General features: G+C 36.4%; 3 protein-coding genes across 3 annotated transcripts; 1 reads left to right on the top strand and 2 right to left on the bottom strand.

Annotated features, from left to right (window-relative positions):
• Window positions 1–42: 42 nt before the first annotated feature.
• Window positions 43–4,480, top strand: LOC107591358 (methyltransferase-like protein 17, mitochondrial). Its single transcript, XM_016280501.1, has 11 exons — window positions 43–135; window positions 1,940–2,090; window positions 2,216–2,365; window positions 2,464–2,551; window positions 2,665–2,746; window positions 2,841–2,902; window positions 3,112–3,152; window positions 3,234–3,304; window positions 3,392–3,499; window positions 3,910–4,018; window positions 4,128–4,480. The coding sequence occupies exons 1-11, from the start codon at window positions 55–57 to the stop codon at window positions 4,148–4,150; spliced, it is 966 nt and encodes a 321-aa protein (XP_016135987.1). The 5' UTR covers window positions 43–54; the 3' UTR covers window positions 4,151–4,480.
• Window positions 4,481–6,391: 1,911 nt separating this feature from the next.
• sdr39u1 (short chain dehydrogenase/reductase family 39U, member 1) lies at window positions 6,392–8,769 on the bottom strand. Its single transcript, XM_016280574.1, has 3 exons — window positions 8,746–8,769; window positions 7,337–7,529; window positions 6,392–7,068 (listed from the first exon to the last, which is right to left on the bottom strand). Exons 1-3 carry the CDS (start codon window positions 8,767–8,769, stop codon window positions 6,644–6,646), a joined length of 642 nt encoding a protein of 213 aa, XP_016136060.1. The 3' UTR covers window positions 6,392–6,643.
• Window positions 8,770–9,462: 693 nt separating this feature from the next.
• Window positions 9,463–14,161, bottom strand: ltb4r2b (leukotriene B4 receptor 2b). Its single transcript, XM_016280572.1, has 2 exons — window positions 13,879–14,161; window positions 9,463–10,168 (listed from the first exon to the last, which is right to left on the bottom strand). Exon 2 carries the CDS (start codon window positions 10,144–10,146, stop codon window positions 9,463–9,465), a length of 684 nt encoding a protein of 227 aa, XP_016136058.1. The 5' UTR covers window positions 10,147–10,168; window positions 13,879–14,161.
• Window positions 14,162–15,719: the final 1,558 nt, after the last annotated feature.

Genomic DNA, 15,719 nt, shown 5'->3' with positions numbered 1-15,719 from the left:
GTTAATTTAATCAAATATCTAATTTGTTGTTGGTTTTGATAATCGTGAATAAACATGTATTTGCTAGGCAGCCGAATGTATGTTAAATGTACAAAATGCCACGTGGCTTTATGTTTAAAGGACGCGCATATACGGGTGAGTATATCTGTCATATTTCTTGTATCATATCAATATAATATGTCTTAATTAGCAAAATTCTAAAGATATTAGCGCAAAAGAGCGGAGGGAGAGTAGTCTGAATTGGGTTCTAGTATCTTGTACTAGCTCACACATTGAACTCATTCGCCAGCCGCGAGTGTTTCCAAGTCGGCGGGGATCGCATCAGTTGATCCGCTGAAACTGCGCGGGACTCAACGTCTCGTGCGAGAACACCGCGCGCTAACCCATATTCTCTGTGCGCTCGCTCATCTGTTCAGATGATGTCCTGTGAGGACAGCGATTGGCTCTTGTCTCAGACCTTCCCCGAGGTGATTGGTCGAGTGACGAGCACTCAGCATGTGACCTCTACAGTGAGCTTCCTTCCGCTCTGGAGTCATGTGTTAAGTGTCATACGCTATATAACGCTGAAGCCAAGCTATTCGTTTAGACGACGGTGAGGGACCTAATAATTTGTTACATTTGTTAATAAATTTTTTAAATAAAATTCCCTTTTTGGCCTACTAAAAGTATTCATTGAGAAAGAAGAAGTTTTTTTGTCGAAATGTGTTGTATAATAATCGGAGAACTAGAACATGTTAATTGCTGCGCAGTGATTGGCCAAACTTGTGATTTTTTTATACTGTTGGGTTAAAGATGCAGGAGGGATGTTATAAAGAGATCAACCACACTGTCTGTGCACTGAAGACTGAAAATAAAACAGCGATTAAATGTTTCCTTTAGATGGCATTGACCGCAAACTAGAGGCTCGAATAAGAGAGAGAGTATTATCTGAACTGAGAAGAACATCATACCGCAGGACTCCCCTAAGGTACAAATGGTTTGAACCATTTTTCATAGATTGGGGCTGTGAGGTTTTGTGTGTATTACTGGATAACTCAACTTTGATTTCTATGTTTCCTTTAGATGGCATTGACCGCAAACTAGAGGCTCGAATAAGAGAGAGAGTATTATCTGAACTGAGAAGAACAACATACCGCAGGACTCCCCTAAGGTACAAATGCATAATCGGTTTGAACCATTTTTCATAGATTGGGGCTGTGAGGTTTTGTGTGTATTACTGGATAACTCAACTTTGATTTCACTGCTGTGCTGGCATGCTTGTGATTTTTTTATACTGTTGATCGTTTTTATACAGTCTATGCTGTTGATACTGTTTATTCAGTTTATTGTTAATAATAGTGATTATTCTTTAATTAATCAGTATCACATTTTGGATAGTCTCTAACATTTATATTTAAATAACTCTATACATGAAATCAAAATGGACCTTATAGAGTGCTGCAGCACTCTATTTACATTCATAAAAAAATAAGGGCATTCCCTAATCTTTGAGCAACTGCTTTATCCAAATTTGCTCTCACCCACTGGCTAGGTTTTTGGGATGGGGTTAGGGGTGGACCTTCATGATTTCATCCATTCTGATAAGGCGGTTAATAAATGCCCTGACTGGGAAGCACCCCTTTAGTTCAGCAGAGACTCATCAATCTTATTTTATTTCTGCTAGTTGCCAAGGACATTTAGTTCTCAGTGAAATTTGGTACTCTAACTCAATGTACTAAATAACTAAAACAATAATGGAATAAATAATGGAAAACTGTAATAACTTATCAGTGATACTAAAATAAAACTGCCCTCCAATCACCTGGCAATAAATAATGCAATTTTTTTCTATTTCGGTCATAAATATGTCACATTATGGAAGAGAAATTGGTCGCAAATGTTGTTTGTATGTTGACTTGAGTTATTGTAAAATGTACATTCTGTCTTACTGTTTTTAATGTGTCAGAGTTCTGCGGCACATCTGGAACAGGACGACATTTTGAAAGGTGGTCCTCATAGAAAGCACCCAGGTGTGACAAACCTCAAAACTGTGCGCCTGCCGGAGCAACTGCAGGTAGCAGCACAATCTGTCTTAAAAAGAGCAACTGCAGGTAGCAGCACAATCTGTCTTTACTCACTTAAAAAGTGAGTAAACATTGATCCACCAGTCTAAATTTTTAGTGTTTCAAGCATTCAAATCAGTCTGTGTTCTGAAATGCCTTTATTTGATATGTAGGGGCAGATGTAAAAAGTCTGAGTGAAAAGGCACATAAGCTGTCCAACTTCCTTTGGAGCAGGAAACGGGTGATAGAAACCTCTCAACTCAGGGAGAAAGCCGTCCTCCTTGAGAATACATTTTTGGAGCAAGAGAGGGATATCCATACAGGTGGGTTAAAGATGCAGGAGGGATGTTATAAAGAGATCAACCACACTGTCTGTGCACTGAAGACTGAAAATAAAACAGCGATTAAATGTTTCCTTTAGATGGCATTGACCGCAAACTAGAGGCTCGAATAAGAGAGAGAGTATTATCTGAACTGAGAAGAACAACATACCGCAGGACTCCCCTAAGGTACAAATGCATAATCGGTTTGAACCATTTTTCATAGATTGGGGCTGTGAGGTTTTGTGTGTATTACTGGATAACTCAACTTTGATTTCACTGCTGTGCTGGCATGTTTCAAGGTACGATGAAGATCTTGGGTTGGTGTATATGGCTGCTAGGCTTGTAGGTGGTTATGCTGCTGTCCTCAGAGCATTAAATGAAGTATTTAATACACATTAACAATCATTTATCTCTCTCTTACTCTCTCTCTCTCTCTATATGTGGTCATAAACAGTCTTTCTAATATACATTACAGATTAAGAAGAGAGATCCTGTGTTTGTGCCATATTCTCTCCTGGACTTTGGATCAGGTACTTGGTGAGTATATAATATGGCAATATATTTAGCTTTATAAAGTGAAAAGAACCCACATTGGCTTATAAATATGAGGATGCTGACTGCTGATATTTTTTATGTTATTTATTAAACTTGCATATTTCAAGATTAGGGGATTTATACTATATTTGATTCTGGGGGCATCACACACACTCTGGGGAGACTCTGAAAGAGTATGTTTGTGTAGACAGCTCTGGAGGCATGAACACCTTGGCAGAACAGCTTCTTAGCGGTAAGAACATTCAGTGGAACTTATGAGCACAGTGTAATACAAATAGATCTACAGACAAAAATGTTCATCTGTACCAAACAGGGGGCAATGAGGTGGATAATCCAGTGATCAAACAAGTATATTTCCGCCAGTTCCTCCCTGTTTCTCCTAAGGTATCTTCAGCTGCCTTACTTAATTTTTATTTGCTCAAATTATACACTGCTTTTACAAAACTGAATTTAAAAAAAATTTCCCCGCAGGTGCAGTTTGACCTTGTGATAGCCGCTTTCTCTTTGTCAGAACTGGCCACTTTGGACGAGCGAGTGAATGTTATTTTCACACTTTGGAGAAAAACCAACTCCTACCTTGTGAGTGATGATGCTTGATTTATTAATGATTAAACTAATATTTTAAATTATAGGATTGTGATCTTAAAAGTATATTTTCATACATAAAATCTTGCTGTGTTATTGTTAAATGGATAGTTCACAAAAAAATGAAAATGTTGTCATTGTTTACTCAACCCTCAAGAAGTGTCTTTTTTCAGTTGAACACAAAAGAAGATATTTTGAAAAATGTTGGTTACAGTTGCTGGTAGGCACTGACTTCTATAGTATAGAAAAAACACTATGAAAATCAGTGGCTATAAAACAAAAAAAAATTTAGAAAGCACAAAAAAATACTTAAACTAAAATTCAAATGAAAACTGAAAATATACAAATAAAAAATACTACTAATAATATATTACTAATACTAAAATTACACTACTCTCTTGGAGAATTACTGTTTCCTAGTGCAGTTCTTGGTACTTTGTAAAGGTATTGGTGGAGAATGGAGCCAAGGATGGCCATCAAATCCTTATGGAGGCCAGAGACACTATACTAAAGGTTTGATCTGAGATTTTTTTGCTCAAATATTGCTAACATGACTGTTTGAAGTGGTAGTGGTAGAACACCTTTCAGAAATTTCTCACAAACTTTTGCTCTATCACTATAGAGAGAAGAGGAGGTCAAACATGACTTGAGGAGACCATCTATATTTGCCCCAGTGTGTTAAAAAAAAATCATGGGAGATGGCCAGACTGATCTCACAAGTCCGTCGCCGACCCAGACATGTTCAGTGAACTCAAACAGCTTGCTGTAATGGCCCGTTGTCATGGAAAGTAATGCTTTCATTTATTGGATCTCTACTTGCATTTTCAGTGAATGACCTCTTTTTAACAATAATTTTCATTGTCTATTTTAACAGGGACATGTACAAATGTGTTCGTAGTAGTGACTGGGGTGATCTGCTGTCAATGTTTCATGCAGAAGATGACGATACTACTACGATAATCTATTAATGCAGTGTTTGTGGATAACAGTTGGATTTTGTTAATGTTTATTTCCAAATACAATAGTTCATCTATGCAACCTGATTGTGTTTTGTTATTTCACTGAGCCCAATGCTTTTTATGCACCAATATCAAAGCCCAAAATCTGGTAAAGGTTAATATACAGTAGTTCTAAATAGGACAAAAATTATACGTGACCCTGGATAAATCTCAATTTCAAAAAATTTATAGTTATGACTGGTTTTGTGGTCCAGGGTCACATTATTTTTGGAAACACTGCAATAATGTTCCATTTGTTAACACAAGTTAACTGCATTAGTTAGTATGAACTAACTAAAGCATTTATTATTAGTTACTTAGTTTATTTTAATCAATGTGTTTCTCATTGGTGTTTAATGTTACTTAATCAATTAACCGTTAAATGTGTTTTTCATTGGTGTTTAATGTTACTTAATCAATTCACCGTTAAATTTCTCCAGCAAAAGAGCGGAGGGAGAGTAGTCTGAATTGGGTTCTAGTATCTTGTACTAGCTCACACATTGAACTCATTCGCCAGCCGCGAGTGTTTCCAAGTCGGCGGGGATCGCATCAGTTGATCCGCTGAAACTGCGCGGGACTCAACGTCTCGTGCGAGAACACCGCGCGCTAACCCATATTCTCTCTGTGCGCTCGCTCATCTGTTCAGATGATGTCCTGTGAGGACAGCGATTGGCTCTTGTCTCAGACCTTCCCCGAGGTGATTGGTCGAGTGACGAGCACTCAGCACGTGACCTCTACAGTGAGCTTCCTTCCGCTCTGATGTATGACGTAGGCTGTGCCTCTTTATTTAGCCTCGCGACTGTGCGACTCTTTACAATGACGGTTAGCCATGTAGGGCGGCGAAAAGTAAAACATTTATAAGACGTATATTTGTAAGACATTTCATGTCAGCTTCGTTTCCCAGATAATTGTTTGGTTTTTAGTTAAAATATTGCACACTATTCTCAAGCCGAACGTTAAGGGTGGTGTTTATGTAAATGACTTCGCAGTGATTGGGTAGTTTATGCATGACGTATCATTGAACCTTTTTTTTCTAAACATACAACATGTATATGCATTTAAAGGGAAAGCTGTATGTTTTCAGAATTATATTTTGGAATTTAAAACCATTATATCATGAAATTATCTATTTTATTAAGAAAATACTATTGAAACAAGCAGAAACTGACTCTTTGCCAACCAAATTTCTTGCATTAAAAAATGATTTAAAATAATACTTACACCTTTATGAATAAACTAAAAATAGGAGAAGGTGTACATTTAAAATTTTCACAATAATTTAAACCCCCTTGCCTTTGCTAGTTTTTAGTTTGGGATTATTTTAAATCCCATGTCCTAATAGCTCCATGCATAATAATTATACAAGTTTTAAAAGTTTTCAATACTTTTACATGGAGTATACTAAACTACACCACCAGAAAAGTCAATGTCCCAGTAGTATTTTGAGTATTTTCATAGGCTTTTCACAGGATTTTGTATAGTAAAACTTTTCGCTACCAGTTCCAATTTTTACTTTTGTGCTATATATAAACATGATTCATTTAGAGGTTAGCAAGTTTGTATTATTATTTTGGTCATATTTCCAGTTTTACAACAGTCAGTAATGTGATACATCACTTAAGAAGCTTATTGAGTATATCTAACATTAAACAGTTGGTGTAAGTGAATTGTGTCCATATATAGATTTTATCATGTGTTGATGTGCATTTGTTCTAAAAGTAGTGTTTTGTAGAAAAATATGTAAATGTTCCATGTAGAGGATGACCCCATGGATCAGACTGATGAGTCAAATATAGCCACTCAAAATCATGAGAGACATAACATCTGCTGTGATTATATAATGATGGAATATATATACCACAGATGGACAATCATTTTCATATAAACATTTATTAACAAATGAAGTGCTCATTTTGTACACACAGACAGATATGACTCATTCTTAAGGGGGACAAACAAAGGAGCTGAGAACAATGTATATTTCTGAGTATCTACATTAAATCAAGCAAGTACAAGCAAGCTTTATTTTTTATATGCTCAGTTTAAATTTAAAATGATATATTATAAGAAATATATTGCACTTGTCTGCTTAAAAAAAAATCACAATCTCCTCAGGTCTCTTCTCTGTTTTGACTGATTACTAATATCCAACAATTTCTTTTAAAGCAGAGGTAAGATCTGGATATTGAAACTCAAAGCCAGACTCAAGCGTTTTCTTGGGTAACACCTTCTGGCCTTGTGTGAGGATGACAGCTCTCTCAGAACCGAGGAAGACATCCAAGAAAAAGCCAGGCACAGGGAAGATAGTAGGCCTTTTTAGAGTCCTGCCCAATTCCTTAGTGAATTCAAAATTGGTATTCAGTGCAGGCACAACTCCATTAAATACATCTGGCTCTGTGGATGGCTCTTCTTTGGGCTCCAAGGCATGGGCAATGATGCCAGCAAGGTCTGACACATGGATCCAAGGGAAGGGCTGTCGTCCTGAGCCAAGCGTCCCACCCAGGCCAAGCCAGAAGGGAATCAACATCTGTTTCATGGCGCCACCGTCACGCCCTAACACTGCACCTGAGGGTGAGTGGAAGAAAGTACATAATTACACTACTGTAACAAAGGTTTGTAAGATTTATTTCTGTTTTTGAGTCTCTTATGCTCACAAAGGCTGCATTTATTTGATCAAAAATACAGTAAAAACAGTAACATTGTGAAATATTATTAAAAAATGTAATACATTTTTTTCTATTTTAACAAATTTTAAAATGTAATTTAATACATTTTATTTTGTTACATTGCAGGTGAGATCTAGCACTCTGGTGAGACATTTGTTTAGATTCACCTGGTCTGATGATCACTTGTCTTGTTTTCTTAGCGTTGTTTTCAGGTAGTTGCCCTGCCGCCTCCCACTCTTTCACCAAACGAGACAGGAAGTCAAATGGTGTCCATTCGCTCTCCTCAGTGTACTGGGTTTGAAGACTAGGTTTATAACACGCTGAAGACAAAATCAGAGAAAAGCTGCATGTAAAGTCTGCCTAACCCAAAGGTTGCGGGTTCGAGTCTCGTACCGGCAGGGATTGTAGGTGGGGGGAGTGAATGTATAGCACTCTCTCCCACCTTCAATACCACGACTGAGGTGCCCTTGAGCAAGGCGCTGAGACTCCAACTGCTCCCCACTGCAGCATAAATGACTGCCCACTGCTCCGGGTGTGTGTTCACTGCTGTGTGTGTGCACTTTGGATGGGTTAAACACAGAGCACTAATTCCAAGTATATGTCACATCACTTTATAATTTTTCCCTTAACTGATCAAATCAGTACAGAGGAGAACATAAATGGAGACAGATGTGTTTATTCATTATTTAAAACAAAATGTATACAAACCCGATTCCAAAAAAGTTGGGACACTGTACAAATTGTGAATAAAAATAGAATGCAATGTGGAAGTTTCAAATTTCGATATTTTATTCAGAATACAACATAGATGACATATCAAATGTTTAAACTGAGAAAATGTATCATTTTAAGGGAAAAATAAGTTAAATATTTACAAGTAATTAATTATTTATAAGAAATAATAAAGGTAGGCTGTTTTTTTTTCTGATACAAATTTCAGACTGTGAAAGCACCACTTATTTAATGTGTTTTGTTAATCACATTTTTCCTTTTATTTATTTTTTTTTTTTTATTAGGTATTTACTTGTGACCAGACTGACTACTATGGATTTGAAAACTCCTGACCTTTATTTTAAAAACCCAATTATTTCATTGAAAACTAGAGCGTGCATATAATTGTAACTTGTAGTATAGTATGTCCATGTGCTTGCTATCCTTGGAACTCTGAAAGATGCCAGCAATATACTGTCAGTCAGTGATGTAATGATTTGAAACCGCTACAATAAATTCTCATTTTAAAATACATGGCTGATTCATGTTGTGGATTGTGTGCAAGCAATGAATTTTAAAGTCTGCTATAAAAAGAGATTGGTGTTTCCTTTTGTGTGTGACTGCTTTAGTAGCTTTTATGTATAAATGGTTTTTAAACAACTTAATTGTTTTAAATATTTCCAATGAGGGACCAGGTGATTCCTGCACGAGTTTGTAGTTTCAAAAAGTGAATTCACAATATGACTATAATAATAATAATAAATAATTCCAGTCCTGTAAATGTATACACTGGTGTTTTAAGTATAAATGCAATCTTTGTACAAATTCACAAGAGGTAATGCAAAGATTTTATATATATATATACACAATGCAAGTCTGGATTTACCATGGTTATTCCAATGAATGTGTAACTGCAATGCAGTCTTCAAATGGGGGTAATTCTGTATCGGCAGTTTGTAAACTTGAAGGCTAATTTAAAATGAAAGCAAGCTGCATATAGCTAATTTATAATTAAAGCAAATTTTTAAAAAAAAACGGTCTTTAGGCTGCTTTCCCTTTGGATGAAATTGTTGACCTGTTTATTACCAACAGTATCAGTCACAATACGAACATGCAAAAGAATCCAATTTATTGTCCAAGATTAATTTTTGTGCTACTTAAAAGCCTCCAGCTGTCCAACACAATATTCAAAGTCCCCTTATATAAGCTATAATTATTAAGTATTTAATTATGATATTTTTAATAACAGAAACTGGGGCTGTCAGTATATTAATAATTAAATTGAAATGGTTAATAAAAATATATATTTTTAAAATACCTAAATAATTTATACCTTGATATATATATATTTTTTTTAAAGTTGGATTATATGAAACAAGGGCAAGTCTGTGGCCTCCAGCTGTCCAACACAATATTCAAAGTCCCCTTATATAAGCTATAATTATTAAGTATTTAATTATGATATTTTTAATAACAGAAACTGGGGCTGTCAGTATATTAATAATTAAATTGAAATGGTTAATAAAAATATATATTTTTAAAATACCTAAATAATTTATATACCTTGATATATATATATTTTTTAAAGTTGGATTATATGAAACAAGGGCAAGTCTGTGGTATGATATGAGATATATGAAGTATAACGCTGAGTAGTTTGATATACAGTGTTACTCTCAAGTATTAGTGGAGCAAAGACACTCACATGCTGTGGATGCTCGTGATGAGTTGCACACACAGTGCGTTCCTTCCCATTGTAATTCTTCTCTGTTCGTCTGAATATTAAAGCAGGAAGTGCCAAAAGAAATACGACAATCCACAGGCCCCCAAGCACAAGTAATACTGTCCGTCTACGAGTGCAGGCGGTCAAGTATGTGGGCCACATCACTGCCACTAGTCTGTGTAGACTCATCAGTGTAATGATCATAATAGAAGCATACATGTTTGTATTGCACAAGTAAAAAAGCAGCTTGCACATGACTGTTCCAAATATCCAGTTCTGCTTGGCTAGGTATATTATAAAGAAAATCGTCAGACACATCAGACAACCGTCTGCACAAGCCAGGTTGAGGATGAGCAGGGTAGTGACAGAGCGTTTGCGGGCACGTGCCAGGATGCTCCAGATAATGAAGAGGTTGCCAGGAACACCCAGGAGGAAGACGATGCTGAGGATGAGGGCCCCAAAGGTAACAGAGATATTGTTACTCACAATGCTGTTACTGTTTGTCACGTTCTCCAAGGAGCTAGTCCCATTATCTGATCCCATTATCAAGAAGGCGTCAGAAAAACTGGTGGAATCAGAAAACAACGTTATTTGAAGCTGATGTAAAATGCTTTTATATCCCTAACCCTGAATGGATGGATGGATGGATGAATAATTTAATTCAATTTAATTTAATTTTTTCAGAAGGGAAGTCATGTCACCTGTTAATGTTTTTATATACTGAATCAAAAACTGCTGTAGGATTAACTTTTCACTGAAAGTAAATAGGGAAAATAGGATAAACTGATTAATTTCACAAATAATTAAAAGGGGTGCTATTATGCTTTTTCACTTTTTCAACTTTAGTTAGTCTGTAATGTTGCTGTTTGAGCATAAAAAAGTTCTGCAAAGTTACAAAGCTCAAAGTCCACTTCAAAAGGAGATATTTTTTCATTTGATACAGGAACTATTCCAGCCCTTCATGCCAGACTGAGGAGATCTGTGTTGATCAACACAACTGTGTTGTAATAATGTAAAATATGTGAAAAATAATGTGTTTTTCGAACAACCTAGTATGAGAGCCTGTTCTAGTACACCCCCAAAACAAAATCAAGACTTTAGTTAGTCTGTAATGTTGCTGTTTGAGCATAAAAAAGTTCTGCAAAGTTACAAAGCTCAAAGTCCACTTCAAAAGGAGATATTTTTTAATTTGATACAGGAACTATTCCAGCCCTTCATGCCAGACTGAGGAGATCTGTGTTGATCAACACAACTGTGTTGTAATAATGTAAAATATGTGAAAAATAATCTCGAACAACCTAGTATGAGAGCCTGTTCTAGTACACCCCCAAAACAAAATCAAGACTTTCTAAAAGAGCATAATAGGACCCCTTTATAGAAATGGTGAGTTACACATTAAGTTAAACATGAAATTTTGTCAAAGTACTGAAATGAAGACTGAAATAGTATTTTCTTGTAAAACATTTTCCAATAATATAACAAATTTGAAAAATCATTTTTACAGTGAACTTTCCTTTTATAATATTTCCTTCAGAGGCAAATAAAGTGTGAGCCAGTATCAAGGATGGGCTCTCAGCAACCATGTAAATATTTCACCAGTAATCTCCCATCAGTGAAAAGAAAAAGAAAAACAACGTGCTACAACTTGCTGAGTGATCTTGAGCTCAACTACTTGGAATGCCGCTGCTGCTGTAATATCACTGATCATATCCTCACACTCACCCTCATCTGGAAAGAAACTAATTTTACTTCCAATTTTATTAAGATAATTTGTCACATTTTATTTTAAAGTCCAATTCTCGCCATTAACAAACCATTAACTAGGACTTTTGCCTCAATAAGATCCTAAATTGCTGCTTATTAATAGTTTGTAAGGCAGTTGTTAAGTTTAGGATTAGGGATCTATAGAATATGGTCATGCAGAAAGGAAAGGACATGACCTGTGGCCAAGTATGGTGTCCCATACTTGGAATTTGTGCTCTGCATTTAACCCATCCAAGTGCACACCCAGAGCAGTGCCAAGCTGCAGAGCCAAGCTGCGGTGCCCGGGGAGCAGTTGGGTGTTCAATGCCTTGCTCAAGGGTCTCACCTCAGTCATGGTACTGAGGGGGGAGAGAGCACTGGACATTCACTCCCCCCACCTACAACCCCTGCCGGTACCAAGACTCGAACCCGCGACCTTTGGGTTACTCTCTAACCATTAGGCCACGACTACCCTAAAAATGCTAATAAAAGTGAAGTGACATGTGGCCAAGTATGGTGACCCATACTCGGAATGCATAAAAAAGTTCTGCAAAGTTACAAAGCTCAAAGTCCACTTCAAAAGGAGATATTTTTTAATTTGATACAGGAACTATTCCAGCCCTTCATGCCAGACTGAGGAGATCTGTGTTGATCAACACAACTGTGTTGTAATAATGTAAAATATGTGAAAAATAATCTCGAACAACCTAGTATGAGAGCCTGTTCTAGTACACCCCCAAAACAAAATCAAGACTTTCTAAAAGAGCATAATAGGACCCCTTTATAGAAATGGTGAGTTACACATTAAGTTAAACATGAAATTTTGTCAAAGTACTGAAATGAAGACTGAAATAGTATTTTCTTGTAAAACATTTTCCAATAATATAACAAATTTGAAAAATCATTTTTACAGTGAACTTTCCTTTTATAATATTTCCTTCAGAGGCAAATAAAGTGTGAGCCAGTATCAAGGATGGGCTCTCAGCAACCATGTAAATATTTCACCAGTAATCTCCCATCAGTGAAAAGAAAAAGAAAAACAACGTGCTACAACTTGCTGAGTGATCTTGAGCTCAACTACTTGGAATGCCGCTGCTGCTGTAATATCACTGATCATATCCTCACACTCACCCTCATCTGGAAAGAAACTAATTTTACTTCCAATTTTATTAAGATAATTTGTCACATTTTATTTTAAAGTCCAATTCTCGCCATTAACAAACCATTAACTAGGACTTTTGCCTCAATAAGATCCTAAATTGCTGCTTATTAATAGTTTGTAAGGCAGTTGTTAAGTTTAGGATTAGGGATCTATAGAATATGGTCATGCAGAAAGGAAAGGACATGACCTGTGGCCAAGTATGGTGTCCCATACTTGGAATTTGTGCTCTGCATTTAACCCATCCAAGTGCACACCCAGAGCAGTGCCAAGCTGCAGATGCCCGGGGAGCAGTTGGGTGTTCAATGCCTTGCTCAAGGGTCTCACCTCAGTCATGGTACTGAGGGGGGAGAGAGCACTGGACATTCACTCCCCCCACCTACAATCCCTGCCGGTACCAAGACTCGAACCCGCGACCTTTGGGTTACTCTCTAACCATTAGGCCACGACTACCCTAAAAATGCTAATAAAAGTGAAGTGACATGTGGCCAAGTATGGTGACCCATACTCGGAATTAGTGCTCTGCATTTACCCATCCAAAGTGCACACACACAGCAGTGAACACACACAAACCGTGAACACACACCCGGAGCAGTGGGCAGCCATTTATGCTGCGGCACCCGTGGAGCAGTTGGGGGTTCGGTGCCTTGCTCAAGGGCACCTCAGTCGTGGTATTGAAGGTGGGAGAGAGCGCTGTTCATGCACTCCCACCCACCTACTATCCCTGCCGGTACGAGACTCGAACCCGCAACCTTTTGGGTTATGAGTCCGACTCTCTAACCATTAGGCCACGACTTCCCCCTAAATAAACAGCCAATACGTTGATAATAGGCATGCTAATAAGCAACTAGTTAATAGTGAGAATTGGTCCCTATACTAAAGTGTTATCAGTTTATTTTATTACAGCAATTGTCAAGAAAAAAGACCACATTAAAGAATAAACATTAAATATTAAAGTTAAGTTAAAAGACCACAAATAAAGCAAGGAGTTGAAAGAAACAGATAAAGTACGGTAGTCACAACTGAACCATAGTGAACAGGTTGTAGTGAATCAGTATTGTAATCAGTATGCAAAAAGATAAGATTGTCCAGTCTGCAATGCTGTCACAAAAGTCATCCCTGATTACACACAATGCCGACCTCAGAGCCTCAAAGATGTTTGAAATTGAGAAACTGGACACAGTTGCATCAACAGAGAGTGATCACAGAGAGTGGGTGATGGAAAAATGGGCTGATTATGAGAAATAAGTGGAAAGACTGTCAGGTATTTCTGTAAGGATGGGTTTATTAAAATTAGACAACTGGGAAATGATGAAAGAGACAAATAAAGGAACAAAACAAGAACAAAAACAAAGAGTTTTTTTGTAACTCACCAATACACTTGATTAGATCCGAATGGCTGAACTGTGTTCCCCCTGAAGTGACCAGATGGAGCTGGTTAGGTTGTGTGGTCTCCAAGTTGGTCTCTCTTTTTCTTTCCACTGTCTCAGATAAACTTTAAAATAGTTTCGTAAACATTTCGTAAGTTCTTGTTTTTTCGATGATATCACAGAAAATCTATTTATATGGGCTACTATATTAATCAAGCACACTTATAAATATCCAACTGCTTCTTTCTGTCTCTAAACTACTAGATTCATGTTCATGTTTACTCCACCCCCCATCCTTCCTCCTCCCTAATATTTCAACACACCAATTTCTCTATGTCTTTTTCCTTTAACAAAAGTACAAGTTTCTTTTTTCTTACCTGCAGGCTACAGCATGCAAGGAGAATATAGGAAGGTGTGGTGTGTGACACAGTTCCACACTTCTGCACACACCCACGTTTCTTCTACCTGCTCTTACCAACTTATCTTATAGATCTCTATCATAGATTACTATACAACTTTCTCGGTTTATGTAAGGAATAGTTAAAAATTCAAGCATCATTTACTCACCATCATGTTCCATAATGACTTTCTTTCCTCTGTGGAACACAGCAGGAGAAACTTTGAAGAATGTTTTTTTTCTCTATAATGAATAGGGATGGGTACTGTTAGGCTCCTAAATTAAAGGATAAAAGTATCATAAAACTGGTCCATAACTCATCTTCATTATTCCACGTCTTTTGAAGCCATACTTATTTGTAAAGTACATTATTCTCTTGGTTCTCAGAAGAATTTTAAATAGAAGGGCAAAGAAGGACACAAGAGTCAGGTTCATCCAAGAAATTGTGTGCTATATGGCACTTTCAGCACTATTTTTATTGGCATTATGGTTCCATCCATGTTCCATCGCTTTAAAAAGATTATTTAAATTATTAACCCTGTAAAGATTGAAATATGAAATAATAGTCAGAAAAATGGTTTTAAAAAATTGACTTTTGCATATGTATTTTTTGTTAAATATCATATTTGATACATCATATTTTATTGCTCATATAGATGAATGTGAAGCTTAAGTGAAAAAAAATCACTTTTTATTCAGAAGCCTCTATATGTCCCAGTAATATGTCTTAGTAAGATTATATTTAAATGCTTAGTTTTGTGATCAAAGCTCTGTAGTTTTATTTGTGGGGGCTAAAAGATCCAAACATGCAATACAATTATTACTGAGGGATACAAATAAATGTTCCTTAAAATATGCTCAATGTATCATATTTGATTCTCACATTTTAACATGAAAAATAAGATAAATCTATATATAATGAAATATTACTAACAATAGAAAAGTTCTTCTTACTGTTACTTAACAAAAATCAATAAAGATTTCACAGCAAAAAGACATGTGTAGGACATTTAGAATTATACTAAAAGGCCTTTTACTTTCTAAAAAAACGTATGAACTACCGATCACATGAAAGAAGGCATGTTGAAGATTGTGTACAAGTTTTAATCATGATGCTAACTTAGAGGCTTTAGAAATGTACACACCAAATCTGATACAGTTAGTATAGGCTTTATAAGGTTCAAATGTTCTTCAGACTTTAAAAACTGTTCACTGAAAGATTCTTTGGGAAATGCAGAATAGTTCATATATGGCATTAGAACCTTTGTTTTTTTACAGTATATCTAGTAAAAGGATGTCAGTGAATAGGGAATTGTATTTTCACACACAAACTCATTGCATGAGTCATCATGTCTATCAGTGTCCATTATTAAAAATATTACACATTCTATCCATGCTCCAAATGGGAAACTACTGTTATATATATAAGACATTTTTGTGGGAGAGA

This window comes from Sinocyclocheilus grahami, unplaced genomic scaffold (genome assembly GCF_001515645.1).
Source record: "Sinocyclocheilus grahami isolate Dianchi unplaced genomic scaffold, SAMN03320097.WGS_v1.1 scaffold141.1, whole genome shotgun sequence".
In the NCBI taxonomy this organism is placed as follows: Eukaryota; Metazoa; Chordata; class Actinopteri; order Cypriniformes; family Cyprinidae; genus Sinocyclocheilus; species Sinocyclocheilus grahami.
Note: the sequence above shows the minus strand (reverse complement) of the source record. Positions and strands in the feature narration are given on the sequence as shown.

What these genes read in the sequence shown, in the direction of transcription:
- LOC107591358 (XM_016280501.1), top strand. Translation starts at nt 55, where the DNA reads ATGTATTTGCTAGGCAGCCGAATGTATGTTAAATGTACAAAATGCCAC. An exon ending in TACCGCAGGACTCCCCTAAG is followed by an intron (nt 2,552 to 2,664) that starts GTACAAATGCAT and finishes GCATGTTTCAAG; the next exon opens with GTACGATGAAGATCTTGGGT. An exon ending in GGCAGAACAGCTTCTTAGCG is followed by an intron (nt 3,153 to 3,233) that starts GTAAGAACATTC and finishes TGTACCAAACAG; the next exon opens with GGGGCAATGAGGTGGATAAT.
- sdr39u1 (XM_016280574.1), bottom strand. Translation starts at nt 8,769, where the DNA reads ATGGTAAATCCAGACTTGCATTGT. An exon ending in TAAATCCAGACTTGCATTGT is followed by an intron (nt 7,530 to 8,745) that starts GTATATATATAT and finishes CCTTTGGGTTAG; the next exon opens with GCAGACTTTACATGCAGCTT. An exon ending in ACAAGTGATCATCAGACCAG is followed by an intron (nt 7,069 to 7,336) that starts GTGAATCTAAAC and finishes ACTCACCCTCAG; the next exon opens with GTGCAGTGTTAGGGCGTGAC.
- ltb4r2b (XM_016280572.1), bottom strand. Translation starts at nt 10,146, where the DNA reads ATGGGATCAGATAATGGGACTAGCTCCTTGGAGAACGTGACAAACAGT.